An 18,344-nucleotide genomic window follows, 5' to 3' on the forward strand; every position below is an offset into this window, starting at 1 on the left:
AATTTTCTTGCTAAACTTCCCCTTTTCTCTGAAACTCTCCCTACTCCCTCTTCCTTTGAAATTGCCAGAACCTGTTGCTTTAAAATTAAGCCTTCTGAGGAGCCAGAGGCTAAACCCTTAATTTCTTATATTCCCTGGACTAAAGCTGAACTGTGAGCAATAGTCAAAGATTTCCCCAAAGTAACAGAAGATCCTCACAGATTTGCTGAGGAATTTAATATAGTCATTCAAACTTGACAACCTGGTTTCTCTGACTTACATCACCTAGTTCATATATTTGTCAGTGAAGGCCAGGTCTAGCATTAGATAAAAACTGCTAATTGGGAAAATCTTGAAAGGTCTCTAGCATTACAAGTGGGAGACCAGCCCAGTTACTTATTATATGATCACACTTAAGCAATCATGAGGCGACTTCATCAGGTAATTCCTACGGCTTTTCCGAAGCCTGTTGATTGGAACAAAATTCAGGCTTGCACACAAAAATCTGATAATCCTGTTTATGACTATTACAATCAACTTCAGATTGTTTTAAAAGAAAATTCTGGTCTTCTTTCAGATGTAGATTCCATCTGGGTATCCGTTAACTCTATGTTTATTACTGGGCTGAACTGGGTCCTTTCCTTTCTAGTAAAAAGGAACAGGATAGAATGGAAAACGATGTCCACTCCAGATTTAGCTAACCTGGCAAACCAGCTCACTCAAACTCTAGGTGGGTGACCCTGCCCCCCCCAAAAAAAAAGACTACTAAGATTCTTAATCTTCAAATCCAGCAACTGAAAGACTCCTAAACAAAACCAAAACCCTCCTAGTTTCTGCTATTATTGCGAAGAGCCAGGACATTGGAAAGAGACTGTTAACAAGTGTAAGTGCTTCAGGCCTTCAGCCCTCTAACCAGCCTTTCCAACATCTGCCCAATTCTCAGTGACAGGACTCTGATAAACTACAGGGGCTCTTCCCAATCCTCCCTCTCAATCGACTTGGAGAAACATTTCTCCAGATTGGGGGTGAATCTCTTCTAGTCTTAACTGACCCTGGAGCCATCCATACTCTCAATGCTCAACCCCGCTACTATAAAGCAGTCCCTAAAACAGCTCAAATATGGGATTTCTAACGAGCCTCAAGAGATTCCTCTCCCTGAGCCTATTCCCTTTTGTTTAGGCCCTTTGAGAGACACACACCCTTTGCTCCTTAGTTCCTCTGCCCCTATTCATTTATTAGGCTGAGACTTCTTAAAGAAGTATCATGCTGGAATTTCTTCCTCCCCAAAGGGGAAAATAATTCTAGAATTTGACAATAGTCATCAAAGTAACCAATCAGGTGAATTAAATGATCCTTTGACATCTTTTATTTGTTTTGCCTCTGATGGCACTAGAGCTAATTCTGGAAACACTTGATCATTTGTCCCTAGTGAATCAGCTGCCACCCTCCTTATGGGCAAAAACTCCAACTGATACTGGCAAAATTCACAGCACACCTCCCATCAAGATTCAAATAGAGCCCTCAAAACCACTTCCAGAATTAATATTCCATAAGAAAAGAAGCCCTTTAAAGGCATAAAGCCATAACAGAACATTACAAGGCTCAAGGTTTCATTATCCCTTACACCAGCCTGGTAAGAAAACCTAAGGGCTGAGGGTGGAGGTTCATCCAGAATCTCTGAGCAGTAAACAACATTGTTATCCCTTGACACCCCGTTGTTCCTAATCCCCGTACATTACTAACATCCATTCTTACTGGAAGTAAATTCTTCACTGTTACTGATTTATGTAGTTCATTGTTTAATATTCCAGTTGATGAAGCTGGCCAATACCTTTTTGCTCTCACTTGGGAAGAAAAACAATTCCCCTGGACAGTAATGTCCCAGGGTTTTGCTGAGGGTCCTTCTTATTTCTCACAAATCCTAAAGGCTGATCTGGATTATATAAAGTTCCCTAGAGGTTCTACTTTGTTGCAATATGTGGATGATTTGCTTCTTTCTCTCCTTTTCAATCATCCTCACAGGAAGACAGTATTCACTTGCCAAAGTTTTTAGCCTGAAAGGGACATAAGGCCGTCAAAGAAAAATTGCAGTTTGCCCAAACCCAGGTTCGATATTTAGGGCATCTGATATCAGAACAAAAGCTACATGTAGATCCAGATACACTTCATGATGTCCTAAGTTTTCCCAAACTCCAAATTAACCCGCCAACTGCAAAGTTTTCTCAGGATAGTTGGTTACTGCCAAAATTGAATTCCAAATTTCTCTCTTATGGCCAAACCTCTGTATGCTTTATTAAACAATAACAACCATGACTCAAACTTATGGGAAGAACCAAACAACACAGCCTTTAAGGCCTTAAGGTTGAGTCTGATGAACCCGCCTGCCCTTGAGAATCCCAATCATCAAATTCCCTCTTTTCCTTTTTGTATATGAAAAGGAAGAGAATGCCCTTGGGATACTCACCCCAAACCCACACTGCATTATCGCCAGTAACTGGACCCTGTGGCACAGCGATACCCTGCTTGCCTTAAAGCCATCATGGCCACTGCCCTTTGGGTTAAGGCCACCAAGAAAACTGTGGGATCCCCTCTAACTATTTCTGTACCTCATGCAGTAGAAGCCCTCCTGAATTCTCATCACCCTCAATATTTCTCAGCCAGCTGCCTCACCTCCTATGAAGTAAGTCCTTTTGTTAACTGCTCCTCGCATAACTCTTCTATGCTATAATAACCTTAGCCCTGCTACTCTTCCCCCCTCTGTCACGAAAGAAGTCCCTCTTGACTGCTTAATACTGACTGATCACCTCCTGACTCCTCATGATGATTTACAGGAAAGATCTCTCAGTAACATTGACTTCTCCTGGTTCGCTGACGTTCTTATTTAAAAGGTAACGATGGCAAATATTATGCTGGGTATGCTTTGCAACTCCTTTTGATGTTGCTGAGGCAGCATCTTTACCAATGGTTACTTTGGCCCAACGGGCTGAATTATACACTCTCAAATGGGCTTGTACTTTAGCTAAGGGCAAAACTGCCAATATTTATACTGATGGCACACACTTGAAGAGTAGCTCACGATTTTGGAATACTGTGGAAGCAACGTGGTTTCCTTACTTCCAGCGGAAATAAAATTTTAAGTGGCTCTTATGTTCAGGAATGCAATATTTTTATCTGCCACTTTAGCTATTACTAATATTCCAGGGCATTCTAAACTTTACTCTCTGGAAGCTAAGGGAAATCACTTTGCTGACATTTCTGCAGGGAATGCTGCCCTGAAAGGGGTTAACAGCATTCTGTTGGTCCAAAGGAACATTTCCCCAAGTGATAACTTAGAAAAACTGGCTAAAGAAGCCCAACAACTGGCCTCAGAAAAGGAAAAACAAGATTAGAAATTCAAAAATTGTTGGTTTGATAAAAAGAGAAAGCTTTGGTTTAGACCAACAACCCAGTCCTACTGGAGACTCTAAAATCCCCACTCATCACCCCTGTACATGCATTAAACCATTGGTCTACTGACAAAATGACAGCATTCATGAATCAGTACTGATGGGGAAACACTGACAAATCCACCAAAAGTATCTACCTCACTTGTCCCACCTGTCTGAAATACAACTCAAAGAAGTCTGTTTGTACTGCTCCTAAACAATTTAAACTGTCCAATGGACCACTCAAGGTCTGACAACTTGCTCTGGCTCATGGATATAAATATGTTTTAGTAATGGTCTATGTGTTTTCACATACAGACAGGCCTCCCTTGCAGACAGGCTACTGCTTCTTCTGTGGTTAAGGTCCTTTTAGAAAAGAGTATCCCTACCTGGGGAATTCCTCTCAAATTTCATGGTAATCAAGGAACACATTTTACTGATCGGGCACTTCAACAAGTCTGCTATTTAGCCAGTTTTACAACACTTTCACTGTGCTTACCACTCTTAATTCTCGTTTAGGTGAAGGCACTAATGGCATTATTATGACTCAATTGGCAAAATTTGTAAAAGCCCTCCAGATACTTCGCCATTGGTCCTTCTAAATCTCAGATCCACCCCTTTTGGAACTCATAAAGCCCTCACCCTTTAAGACAGCCACAGGATGCTCAATGTACTTGGCTCTTGCTTCTTTTGACTCACAACTGATAAGAGGAGAGATCCTCCAATATTGCAAAGGCCTAATTTCTTCTATTAAAAATAACCATGTTTTGGTAGAGCAATCTTTTCATAGTGTACTTGTGGGAGATGATGACCTTAAACATCACCTGGCAACCTGGATATTTCATCTATTGGAAAGAAACACCTCCAGAAGAACTCTCTTCAACCTCACTGGAAAGGCCCCTATCAGGTACTGCAAACCAGCCCTTGTGCTGCCAAACTCCAAGGAGTGGACTCTGGGATTCATGTGACATACCTAAAAACTGCACTGAACCCTGACTGGCCCTGCACATCATCTGATGACCTGAAGGTAAAGATTTCCCATAATTGAAGCCGCATCTGATGAGACAGCTTTCCCAAGATATCCAGACCAGGCCTGTTGGAACCTTGTCTGCCAAACCTTTGATGATGACATAACACTTCAGATGCTCTCCAAGCTCTATGATCTTGATAACATAGAGACTTTAGATTAAAAGTGCCTGAAAGTTCTTCCTCCTACCTCTCCTTGATCCTTGAATGTGACTTCAATAGGGTTCCAATCTGTACTTTCTCTCCAATGTGAGACACCACAACCAGCAAAGGCCCCTCCTGGCATTATGGGACAAAAAGCCACTGAAACCAGAAAACCTGATTCTTGATCAGTAGTGCTTTCAGAGAAAGGTCTTGATCAAAAGGGGTAAAATGTAAAAAATTAATAAACAGAAACTTCCATTAAATAGAGTTGGGAGACCAGAAGGCACAGCTCTCATGCCCTGTGATGATAGCAGAGCACAACATGAAAAAGAAAGACTCCTCTTCCTTCCTGGCAAGGACTCAGCCAATGAAAAACCATGGACTCTGTTTACTACAACCCTCCCAACTTCCTTTTCCCCCTCTCTAAAAGCATTCTCCTTCCCTCGATGTGCAGGAACTTGCACGTGACTCATCCATGGCTGCAGACCCCAAACTGCACTGATGATCTTAATAAGTCTCTATAGCCAATATGAGTCAGAACACATTTTGTTTTCATTTATTAAACTTGACTCCATAAGTAAGCAAAGGAGTTGAGCCTATAGTGATTACACCCCACTTCTCTAGCTTGAGGAAAGGATCCAGTGAGAAGCAGGATCTTCTCTAATGAGAGAGGAGGCAAGAGTGAGGGGAGAACTATAAAAGGTCTGACTCTCTGGGATAGCTGCTGGAATTTCCATCAATCCAGTGCATGCTATTCTAAAACCAATCCTACTCCTATGGCTCTCAATGAGACTAAATAGATGGGGACCCACAAAGTTTAGCCATAGGTCTACAAGGATCATGAAAACTGTCATCTAAAGCCACCCTACTCCTGAAAGGAAGAATACCTGATCTTTTTGTCCTAGGGCCATCTCTCTCTTTTTTTCCCCTTCTCTCTCTCTCTTTTTAAATTCATCCAATAAATAGGCCTCATTTTCTTAGAGTATCCAGTACCAAAGAATGCTTCAGTCAGCCAAACCATTCTAGTGACTTAGCAAAAACTGAAAGAGGAAAGAAAAGATTTATAAATACTGCAAGTTAGTCCAGAAGTAATCCTGCAACAGGCTGCTAAGAACTACCCATTTGTTGTTCCTCTCTTCATACTTATCAAGAAAAAGGTAGTTACAGGCAGTCTGAGAATGACCAATAGAATAGAAGAAACCAGATTTTCAAAATGGAGGTACCAAATTATGACCAAATTCAAGTGGTCTCCACCTTTTTTTCAGTCTGAAAATTTCTAAATTAAATAGCTTTGTTTTCTACATTGCAAGTGCTATATTAAAGATTAGTTTCAGTAAGCCAAAACCCAAAAACAAACAAAAGAAAAACTGGGGCTAGTTTTTATCTTGATAAACTCAATATAAAAAGCATTTTTGGTTTTTCCTTGATATATACAGCATATAACTATTCCTAACTAGAACACCTGATGAAGAAAATAAACAATCAAATTATGAATTTTTAAAAAATCACCTTGGATGAAATGATAGACTCTTCCTGGTCAGCATTTTTGCACTTTTTTCCTGTGTCTTGCTCTGCTGATATAATTTCTGTACTTCCTGATGAAATTAATCGCTTTCTTCCTTGTTGTGTGATGTTTACTTGGGTTTTGTCTTTGCAGATTCCTTCTTTTCCACTTTCCTGGATTACATTATTATCTTAATCACACACAAGTACATAAACACAAAGAAAAAGAAGAAGAAAATTATCTCCTGTACCTTCAAATGTCAATAATCCATACCAAAAAAAAAAAAGAAGAAGAAAAAAGAAAAAGGATAAAAGAGCAAGTAAATTTAAAGTTCTATTTATACTAAGGCCAATCTCCAATCTGAAAATGCATATTTGCAAATCTCACAAAGTATTAAGCAGCACCATGGCCAGGGGCTCCAGCCCTGAAGTCATCCTGGCCAAGATGCTAATGTGGGCAGGCTCCATCCTTTAACTGTTTCACCTCACCTCTCTCAACTTTGGTTTCATCATCTAGAAAAAGGGAGTTATAATAATAACTGATGGAGTTATTAGGAGGAGTAAATGAGGTAAGATATATAAACTCTCAGAGTACCACATGTATGTTAGTTATCATATACATTTTTTTAAATTTTGGCATTGAATTTCTCTAACAGAAAATCTGACATATAGCTATCCAATGAATTTTACATATTCTTACTGAGCCTCTATCATCCACAGTGAGTAATACAACTTAAGTTACCTTAAATACAGATTAAGTACCTAAAATAACTGAAAAGGAAGAGCAACCTCTACAAACTTCACTGATAAAGAAAACAAATCTCAATAACAATGGACATTGCATTGTCATAATACTTATTCAAGGTTCAGTGTAGCGGGGAAACTTAAATCAGCATCACATTTTGTTAACAAATTCATGAATTGTCTAATCAGAAAAGAAAAAAGATCTACTTATTTTAAGAGGAAAATCTTCATGGTTAGTTGTCTTTCTCCTCTACTTCATGAGGGCAGAGACTGTGCATTGTTCATTGTTCCCCATTTTGTGTCTCTAGTATCTAGACCTATGCCTAACACAAAACTGATACTCAATGAATATGTTTGAGTAATTGAATTGTTAGCATAAAGAGAAATTGTCCAAAGATCCTTTGAGAGACTGGATACAGGTATGTAAGGCAATCTGTAGTCACTATTTTAATGTTCTAAAGCAAAGGTTAGCAAACTTCTGTAAAAAGTCAGCGAATAAATATTTTAAGCACTGTGAGCCATATATGTCACAACTACCCAACTCTGCCTTGTAGTGTGAAACCAGCCATAGACAATACATACATGGATGAGTAAGGCTATGTTCCAATAAAACTTTCTTTACAGAAACAGGCAGTGGGCTGAATTTGGCTCATGGGCTGTAGTTTGCTCAGAGCTGTTCTAAAGGATATTCAAATGCCCTGAAATAACACACCCTCATTAAATTCAGAAAAGAAATACTAATAGAATACTGTCCATATTATTGAACAGGAAAATCACCGAACCAATATAAAAGTAATGTACTTATCAAAGGAAACTTATGAAAAAACTATCTAATAACTAAACTCAGCCTCAATTATTTAAATCTTTGTTTTGAATCTAAATTAGGGAACATTTCACATCATTTTAGAAACTGGCAGAAATAGGACTAAATAGAACTGACTATACAGTTTGGTGAAGCAAATGACCAAATATTACAGCAGTTATGAATTAGTGAAACCAAGGGAAATAATCAACTATGATACTGTTTACTATGCTAGGAACTAAGAAACTGTATATTAAATAAGGCACAGCTTTTCCACAAATGACAGGTCACCACATTCCAAGTGCACAGATGTATATAAAATTCTAAAATTAAATATGTGTATATTTAAAATATTCAATTCTTTAAAATTCCAAATGATATACTACAAATTCCCTTCTAGGAACCAGAGCTCATTTTTTTTTTTTTTGGCATAGGAAGAAGTCATTTTGATATTGTTAAAATGTTCTTCACAAAGCGTATATAAAATATATAAGTTAATTGGCCCATAACAATCTTTATATCTGGCATATAAATATTTTTCTAAATCCAGAATAGGTATACTTAAATGATAGAAATATAAAAGAAATTAGCTATTAGAACAAATCAGTTTATTTTAAACAATTACTAACTGCATTTACTTACATGAGCAGTTACACTAATACTATATGAATACTAGCTCAACTATATGCATATATGTCATTAAAATCACAACCATCCAATTTTATCCTCCAAAAAAAACACTACTAACAGTTATAGTAACAATTTGATGCGTATCCTTCTCAACTTTTTCCTAAGTATAAGCAAATATATTTACAAATACATAAATATATACAGGGCTAAAAGTATACATGTTATTATTTCTCTGGGATAAATACCTAGAATTGGAATTTCTGGACCAAAATGTGTTATACATTTAAAGATTTAAGAGATATTGGCAAATATCTCTATTTAATGTCTCTAAATAACTTTAAAAGGCTATACCAACTTATACTTCCACCAACCATGTTTGCTGATACCCATTTTGGTCAGTACTGAATATTATCAATTGCTTAGATTTTGATGAGCTTAATAAACAGAAACTGGTACCTGGTTGTTTTAGTTTACATCTCCCTATCTGATAGTAGTCATATATTTATTGGCTGTTTGTATTTATTCTTCTGTAGTACAGCATATAAAATGCCCCAAATTTCTACCAAGTTCTTTCTTTTCTGTTATAAGTAGACAATTATTACAAACCTTCTATCTATTTTATAACTGTGACAGATAATATCTCCCAGTATATTGTTTGTCAGTCTGCTATTTGCCTCTGACTCTGTTTACAGTGTCTTTTGCATTAAAATTTTTTTTTTACCTTTAATCTAAATAGATCTGCCAAATGTTCCCTTATGGTTCTAGGCTCCCCATCATCTTAAGAAAGTCTCCCAGAAGTAATAAAAAATATTTCCCCATATTTTCTTCAAATGCCTTAATAGTTTCAATTTTTACATTGGTTATTAATTCAGTAGAAGTTTATTTATGGATATGGCATGAGCAGTGAGTGCTCTAGTATTATTTCTTCCAAATGGAAAGCTAATTCTCCCAACATCATGTTTAATAATGATGCATCCTTTCCCCATCAATTTAACTGATAATTTCTTATACATTAAATGTGTGTCATTCTAATCTGCTTTGGGGTGTTTCATTCTTTTTTACTGGTCTAACTTACCTATTCCTATGCCAGAACTATCAACTACTAAAAGTAGGCACCAGCCCAGATTGTGATAAAGGAGAGTTCTATAAAGAAATGGATATTTCTGTTATTCAAACTGTCCTTGAGAGCATAAAAAATCTCCTAATGCACTTTATACAATGCTGACATAGCTCTAATGTCAAAATCTGACATGGATGGCACAAATGGAGAAAAATACTAACCACACTTATGAATATAGATACAAATGTCCTAAAATATCAGCAAATCTAGCACAGCATGAAAATAATAAGTCACCACAATAAAATTAACTTATTCCAGGAACACAAGCATGGTACAACATTAGGAAATCTACCAACATCATTAATTACATTATCATATGAAAATGCAGGACTGTTTCTATAGCAAAAATTTTTTTCAAAGAATTCAACAGTTATTCCTGAAGGAATCAATCACCCTAAACATGATGAGTATCAGAATCAAATACCCATCATATTAAATGCTGAAACACTAACAGAATTACTGTTAAAATCAGGAATACAGATGCCAATTTTATCCATTTTTATTCAAAATTTATAGGATCTAACTTATGAAATAAGAAATGTTTTTAAAAGCAGTAAATAGATCAGAAGAGCCAAAATTATCATAATTCTGTAGATATGAGTATACAGCTAGAAAATCCAAGAGGCTAAAAAACGATCAGAATTAATTAGATCATTTAACAAGGATGCTTAAAATAAAGTAAATGTAAAGAATAACTAGAGCTTTAAGTAAACTGAACCATAATCAAATTAAACAATGTCAGTTAAATATTTATAATCTGTATTGAGTTGTCATACAGAAAATATTTAGAGTACAAAATTAAGTGTAAACTAAATGGTTTGGGGACTACTTACTACTTCAACCTTTATCAGCATGTGACACTTTTCATAACTCCATGTTGGAGGATTAGAAGATGGGGAAAGAAGAATACTAAAGGGTAGCATGATAACCAGTGAAAATATAAAAGGTCCCTTTTCAATCTAGCAAGAGTGTCATACCCTAGGAGTTCTAACTTGTCCTGGGGTCTAGAAGGCTGAGGAAGCAAATGGAAGCAAAGAGAGGGGAGGCTCTGATACCCTTTGCCCAAATATTTATATTCACTTACCAATCACTAAGGGACATGGAAAAATTTTAGCCCAGGCCTGAGAAGCTCATGATAACATCTAAGGGTTAGTACCTGGGGACCCAGAAAAGTAAATAAATTAGAAGTATACTGGTTGAAAGACAAAAAGGATAGCGTGATCACAGCAAACATTCATGTACATATAAGAATTAAACTAACAGTTAAACTAAGATAAGATCTAGGAGAGAATGCAAGGGCATATTAATAAAATAAAAAGCAAAAACCAAACCAAACCAAACCCCCAAAGCATACAGAGGGTAAATTTAGGTGGCCATCCCGGTATAGTGATATGGTTCAGAGCATGGGCTTTACAGTCAGACAGAACTAGGTCTCAGTTATAGCTCTGGCATTTATTATGATCTTAGACAAGTTAGTTAACATCAATTAACGTTATTATTTGTCCTGTAATTAATGTCACAGATGGTTCCAAAACATCAAGACGGTTTCAGATAGTCTAAATAAAGATCAATGAACACAATAGAGTACTAAAGCTGCAGAAGACGTAAGAAAGCATCCTACATCTAAATGAGCCTAAAATGCATCTTGGAAATTGATTTTTCAAAATCATTAGCATTGGTCTATTGACCTGGGTGATATACTACTTAAACAAACAGAACAATAACAATAATTAAAAACTACACAGCAGAAAAAGTCAAATTATTCCAACCTTTAATTAGCTGGATTCAAGTACGAAACTGTCCTTTACTTCTAAATCTTTCTGTCTTTAAAGGAGTTAAGTAACCTAACTTTGCTTTTTTAAGTATTCCCCCAAAGTCTGAATTTATAAGACATGCCTGAATGCAAAGAATTTTTTATCTTATTTTGAAGCTTTAGCATTTTAAGTATATTATGTACTATATAATATTCCTGTCCAAATTAATGTCAAATTACTCTCATTTGTATTTTCAAGGTGAGGTGCCCAAAAAAGTGCTTCTTATTTTATATGGTGCATTTATCAAGTAAAAATTAATGGATATTTGCTTCAAATTTATAATTTGAAGCAAATATATTTTAGACGATCATAAGTCATGTAATAATGGTAGTACAGAAGCAGATACAGTACAAAATAACTCTGAAAGAAAAGAACTTGTTTGCAAGGAGGCAGTTCACACTGGTTCAATTTTTGGTCAAATAATATTCTTTCTATATTAGAGAAAAGGTTCTACTGAGGGAAAGTGCTGCCCCCTCTCCACTACCATCCCCCATTCCCTTCCTACAAACTGAGAAGAACCACACTTAATGAGAAATATTACTGATAAAAATATATTATACATGTAATGATGCGGGGTGGGGGATTGAAAACCACTGTCCTGGAATAAAACACTTAGCAGGAAATCTTAGATTTAAATACGAAAATTCTCTAGATTAAATCACATCTCCCTCACCACATGATATATAAGCTATTTTTGCCACAAGATCACTCTGATCCTACTACAATCTAAATTAGCATTAAATAAGGAATATTCTGTACACAACATATTTGATCAAAAACTTTAGAAGACTTCTATGACCACTATGCTGAACATGAGAAATAGTAAGAGTCGGAACATTCAACTAACATATATTGTGCTCTTAATTGTGCTGTCAATTGTGCTGTTAATTTATAAAAGACAATGTTCAAGGTAAAAAGGCAGATTGACTGAACTGATCATCCCAAACAAAACCATTACAAATTTTAGACAAAGTATTTTTTTAAAAAAAAAACAACTATTTGAAGGCACTAGAGAGTAACCAAAAAGGCAGAAGTGAAGAGTCTGACCTTGAAAAATTAACTACGGCCTGTGAGGTTTATCAATTTGTGGCTTTTTTCCTGAGGGCATCCCCCAATTCGCAGGTGACAGAAAGCTGCAGCCTTACTGGCTTAAGTGGTCAGAGGGCTGAGTTTGAGGCTAACAGAGTAGGTAGAAAGTTAAAGACAAATTTCCAGAAGGAAGAAAGGCTTAGAGAGCCAAGAACCAAAATCTACATTTAAAACTGACCCAGGGCTTCCCTGCTGGCGCAGTGGTTGAGAGTCCGCCTGCCGATGCAGGGGACATGGGTTCGTGCCCCGGTCCGGGAAGATCCCACATGATGCGGAGCGGCTGGGCCCGTGAGCCGTGGCCGCTGAGCCTGTGCGTCAGGAGCCTGTGCGTCCGGAGCCTGTGCTCCACAACGGGAGAGGCCGCAACAGTGAGAGGCCCGTGTACCGCAAAACAAAACAAAACATAACAAAAAAAACCTGTGAGCTAGGGCTTCCCTGGTGGCGCAGTGGTTAAGAATCCTCCTGCCAATGCAGGGGACACGGGTTCGAGCCTTGGTCTGGGAAGATTCCCACATGCCACCGAGCACCTAAGCCAGTGTGCCACAACTACTGAGCCTGCGCTCGAGAGCCCACGAGCCACAACTACTGAAGCCCGCATGCCTAGAGCCCATACTCTGCAACAAGAGAAGTCACCGCAATGAGAAGCCCATGCACCGCAACAAAGACCCAATGCAGCCATAAATAAATAAATAAACAAACAAATTTATTTGAAAAAAACCTGTAAGCTAATAAATGGGTACTGTTTTAAGCCACTAAAAAATAATCATAATCATAATAATTAGCAGAATGGTGTCTGATAAATGGCATAAAATAATAGTTTATGTTTAAAATTAGACTTCATGAACACATCTAAAGAAATGTTAGGCTAAGTTATACACTTACATAACTGCTATTCTGTCTTCATTTGTTCAGAAAAACTTTCAAATTCTGTTAAATATTTTCTTGAAACAAAACCTACCTCCACTGATGACTGGTGCTGAAAGGTTCTGATCACTTAGATTTTCTGTTAACATCCACGCTGGAAGGATTCTTTTCCTCTGGGAAGGGTTTGGCTGCTGCTTACTCACGTCTCTACTTTCATCTAGGAAAGACTAAAAAGGCACCTATATATTAATTGCTAAAAATAATCCTGCATCCTTAATAAAACCATAAAAATTATTTACTTTGCAGAAAACTACCATTAAAAAAATCCATCTGCAACTGTGGACTGAGTTGCTCAAAGTTCTCAAAAGAACGAAATTCAGTATCTCTATTAGTTGAAGTGTTGGTCTAGTGTGATATTCTCTAGAGCTTAACTTAAAAACAGCAAAAGCAGATCAATGCTAGAAATTTTGTCATGATATGTCTAATACCGCTTGTCTTTTCTTTCCTTAAGGAACATGTTATAAATGGAAGAGATCTTAAATTTCTTACCACACTATTTGCAGTGGTCTGGGTCTTTCCTATTTCTGTGCTTCTTTCCAGCTGTGGGGCCTCAGGTGTCTCATCAGGCAAATCAGTCGAGGAAGATTTTGGTGTTTCATTCAATATATCATCTTCATCAAGTATTTGACTATTTCTATGAAATATAATTGAAATTCATTTATTAATCACTTAAATTTAAAACATTTCTATTGCCTACCATGCCATTATGTGATTCTCCCAAGTACATCTAACTAATGGGTTATGCTACTTTTCTCAGACTTAGGAAGACAAAAAAGCAGATTATAGTATGCTAAAATAAAATATATAGACTAGAATGTTCTTCATCTTCTGCCCACTCTATCACCATAAAGTACATTAATCTTTCCAAAACATGGGCCTAGAAACCACAGCTATTTATAAGATCGGCAGTGGCCATCTCTATGAAGGCTTAAGAGTTATTTACTTACTATATAATTTGTTCAGATTGTCCATAAAAGATCGCCTCCAAGTATCCAAAAGGAAATGCAAACTGTAAGAGCATCAGCTAAGCTAGTTAGGATCTTGAAGAAAAAAGAAGTAAAATCCTGAGGTCAAGTTCACACACAGCTGCTACTGGGGTCCTGGCCAGTGCAGCCACTTGTGAAATCTCCCCAAACTTGTAGTCCAACACAGGAGCATCCACGGTCACATGTGGGACATACTAGCACAACCAATTACCTCCTATTTGCTGCAAAGTATGGTAAGATCATCCAAAGTTCTGGATCATTATTCTTTATGTATGCATAGAGATGATCCAACAGACTTATCTTTTTGAAAATTTGAAAATATAGATGGAAATACCACTCAGAAATAAAAAGGAAAAAAGTATGATATGTACATCAACTTGGATGAATCTCAAAGGCAGTTTGCTAAGTGAAAGAAGCCAGACACAAAAAGTACATTTCGTATGAATCCATGCATATGTCATTCTGAAGAGGTAAAGCTACAAGGACAGAAATCAGATCAGAAGTCGCCAGAAACAGTGGGTGGTGGGGGAGGGGAATGACCACAAAGAGGCAGGAGGGAATTTTCTGGGGAAATGAAAATGTTCTATATCTCACTGTGGTGGTACTTACATGACTACACAAATTTGTCAAAGTGCATTGAATTAAACATTTAAAAGGGGTGAATTTTACTATTGGTAAAATGTTCCTCAGTAAACGCTAACGTTAAAAAATTTGTCTAGCTGAGAAAAGAATAATTAATAGCTTGTTTTGTTTTAGTGTATCTTACAGGAATAACCTCCTTCAAAGGCAGAGTCGAATTCATGGCAGGAATCAGTCAAAAGAGAACAACTTACTTAGGCTAAACTTCCCTGCAACACCACTGTTTTTGTTCATTCAATAAATATTTTTAAAATACCTAGGGTGTGTCAGACACTGTGCCAGGCACTGGGGACTCAGAGTTGAAAATGTATGATTGCATGAAATTGCACTCCCATCACAATATTCAAATCCATTTCACTCACAACACACAGGTGTGCTTCCAAATTCTGATGTTTTTCCTCAAATTTTCTTAATATTTAATTTGAAAAATATTAAGAAACACTCCAGAGAAATGCAATGGCTCTTTACAACTTACAGTGTTACAAATTAAGTAATGTCATCCATTCCATTTCTAGTTTTTCTATTCTGGCATAAATTCAAGACTAATACACACACATCCTATAGCCATAGGGAATTTTTATTAATATTTACCAAGAATAAATATAACAACAACAAAAAATCCTATCCCAGAACAAAATTCCAACATTTAGTTTCAAATAGGTCAAAGTGCAAATTATTCTATTATACTTTTATTTAAATATAAATATTGTCACTGTGATATGGACATATTCTTGTATTATCTTCAAATACTTCCTCAAGCAATCAGCTATCACAGATTTATAACACAGTGTAACCAGAATTTGTTAAAAAATAAAAATAAAAACTTGGAATTTAATCTAAATACAATATAACAAAGGTAAATGAGTTACCCTTTGGTAATAGCTATCAAGACATAATTCACATAATCATGAAATTCATGCTGTTAAAGTATAAAATTCAGTAGTTTTAGTATATTCCAAAGTTGTACAAAGATCACCAATATCTAATTTTGGAACATATTCATCACCTCAAAAAGAAATCCCATATGCATCAGCAGTCACTTCCCATTCTCTTCTCCAGCCCCGGCAACTGCTAATCTACTTTCTGTCTCTAGAGATTTACATTTTCTGACACTTCATATAGATGGAATCATACAAGTTGTTTGTATACAGATGTTTTCAATTCTTTTGGGTACATCCCTAGGAGTGGAATTGCTGTGTCACATGTAATTCTACGTTTAGAATTTTGAGGAACTGCCAGAATGTGCTCCAAAGAGGCAGTAACACTTTACAACCCACTACCAAAGCATAGGAGTTCCAATCTCTCCACAACCTCACCAACACTTGTTATTATGTTTTTACCATAGCTACCCTACTGTACGTGAAATGGTACCTCATTGTGGCTCTGATTTGCATTTCATGTTGAGCATCTTTTCATGTGCCTATTGGCCAGTCGGGTATTTTCCCTGAAGAAATGTCTACTCAAATTTAGTATGCATTTTGAAATTGGGTTGTCTTTTTATTACTGTGCTGTAAAAGTTCTTTACATATTCTAGATAGAAGTCCCCTATCAGATATATGACTTGCAAATGTTTTCTCTCCTTCTGTGGGTTGTCTTTTCACTTCCTTGATGGTATCCTTAGAAGCAGAGAAGTTTTTAACTGTGATGAAGTCCAATTTATCTATTTTGTTTGCTTGTGCTTTTGTTCTTATATCTAAGAAATCATTGCCTAATCCAAGGTCACAAAAATTTATACTTGTGTTTTTTTCTAAGCATTTCATAGTTTTAGCTCTTATATTAGGTCTCTGGTCCATTTTAAGTTTATTTTTTCTATGTTGTGAGGTAGAAGTCTAACTTCATTCTTTTGCATTTGTCCCAGCACCACTTACTGAGAAGACTACTCTTTTCCCCATTTAAATGTTTTGGCACTCTTGTCGAAAATTAATTGGCCATAGTGTAAGGGTTTATATCTGGACCCTCAACTGTATTCCACTGACCTGTATGTCTTTCTTCACACCAGTACTACACTGTCTTGATTACTGTAGCTTTGTAGCAGGTTTTGAAATTACGAAGTGTGAATCTTCCAACTCTTTTCTTCTTTTTAAAGATTGTTTTGGAAATTAAGTTATTCTTAACTCTTAAAAATATATTCCAAGTTATATTTAAATATAAGTTATATATTTTGTCTTTAATACAAAATGTACTGCTAATAAGTATGAGCTGGATCTAAAAGTAAGTTTTAAAATAATTATAAATGAATTGTAAACATGCACGCTTTCATATTACAATGGCAGTTTCATCAACATTTTATTGTTTTGTCCTGTCCAAAATTAAAGTGATTAAAATTAGCTATTTATATGGAATCTAAGAATTAAGAACTTTAACAGTTTGAAAGAAAAATGTAATTTGGTACAAAAGATTTACTTTACTTTCCTCAACAGTGTTTTAAAGAAAATAATCCCTCTAGAGAGAGAATGTTATACTTCCTTATCAGCAATGAAATTCAGATAAAGAAAATGTTATACAATATTTCATTCATGTATTCAAGAAACCAATGCCTGCTAATCACCCACTACTGGGGAAGCAATAGGAATGCAAAATTAATGTTGGTCCTTCTATATGAAATACGTCAAAATTTAATTAGCTAAAATCTAAAACTTTTTTTTGGCTTTCTCTTACTTTGACTTCTCAAAAAAGTACGGATTTTAGTACTTCTCACAGAATAATTTCATAGAAACATATACAGAAAAGAGTGAAAAATAAACACACTAGAGCTGATACGTATAGACCCATGTGCTCTCATTGAGTTCATTATGAATGGGATTTATTATACAGAATCTAAACACTACACGAAAAGCATGTTGACATGAGTGAAGTGAGAACCTAAAGAAATGACAAGCTTTTGTACTGTTGTTTTGTTGTTCAAATCTCTTTCTTAAATTCATAACTGGTTGGAAGAAAAAATTTACAATGATATCAGGGGTCCTTACAACTGACACAAAGCACATAGGTTTTCTTTTCTGTTCTTATTCAAATTTAAAAATATTTCAACATGTAGAAATATAGAGAGACTATAATGTATGTATTCTATCTACCTATCTATTAATATAAATACTTCTGTATCCACCACCCAAATAGAAACATTTTGTCATATTTGCTCCAGATTAATTATAAATACAATCAAAGCTTCCTCTGTGTCCAGCCTCAATCTTGTTCCTCTCCCTCTCATCCCTTCTTTGAAGTAAAATTATTCTGATTTTATTATTCACATGCATGTCCTTATACTTTTACTACTGTATGTATATATTCATTACTTGTGTATATATATACACATAATATATGTATTATTCATGAAGTAATCCAAATAACCCATAATACACAGGTATAATATGTAATATATATCTATATACAAATGGTGTATGCTTTATATATTTGTAACCTTTTTGTTTGTTTTTTTCCTCAACATTACATTGTGGAGATTTACCCACATTTTAACCTGGAGCTCTCTCTAGTTCATTCACTTTCACTCCATTTTAAAAC

At 36.0% G+C, this 18,344-nt stretch overlaps 1 protein-coding gene across 2 annotated transcripts in view; it reads right to left on the reverse strand.

Moving 5' to 3' along the window:
• APLF (aprataxin and PNKP like factor) overlaps positions 1-18,344 on the reverse strand; it is a 92,729-nt gene that overhangs the window by 35,099 nt on the left and 39,286 nt on the right. For both annotated transcript variants that reach the window (XM_081253495.1, XM_081253496.1), the window contains 3 exons: positions 13,690-13,834; positions 13,235-13,367; positions 6,084-6,268 (listed from right to left, as the gene is read on the reverse strand). In XM_081253495.1, the coding sequence (XP_081109621.1) occupies positions 6,084-6,268; positions 13,235-13,367; positions 13,690-13,834 (463 nt within the window). The remainder of the gene's footprint in view (positions 1-6,083; positions 6,269-13,234; positions 13,368-13,689; positions 13,835-18,344) is intronic.

The sequence above is a fragment of the Mesoplodon bidens genome (assembly GCF_964165515.1).
Source record: "Mesoplodon bidens genome assembly, chromosome: 14".
Lineage (NCBI taxonomy): Eukaryota > Metazoa > Chordata > Mammalia > Artiodactyla > Ziphiidae > Mesoplodon > Mesoplodon bidens.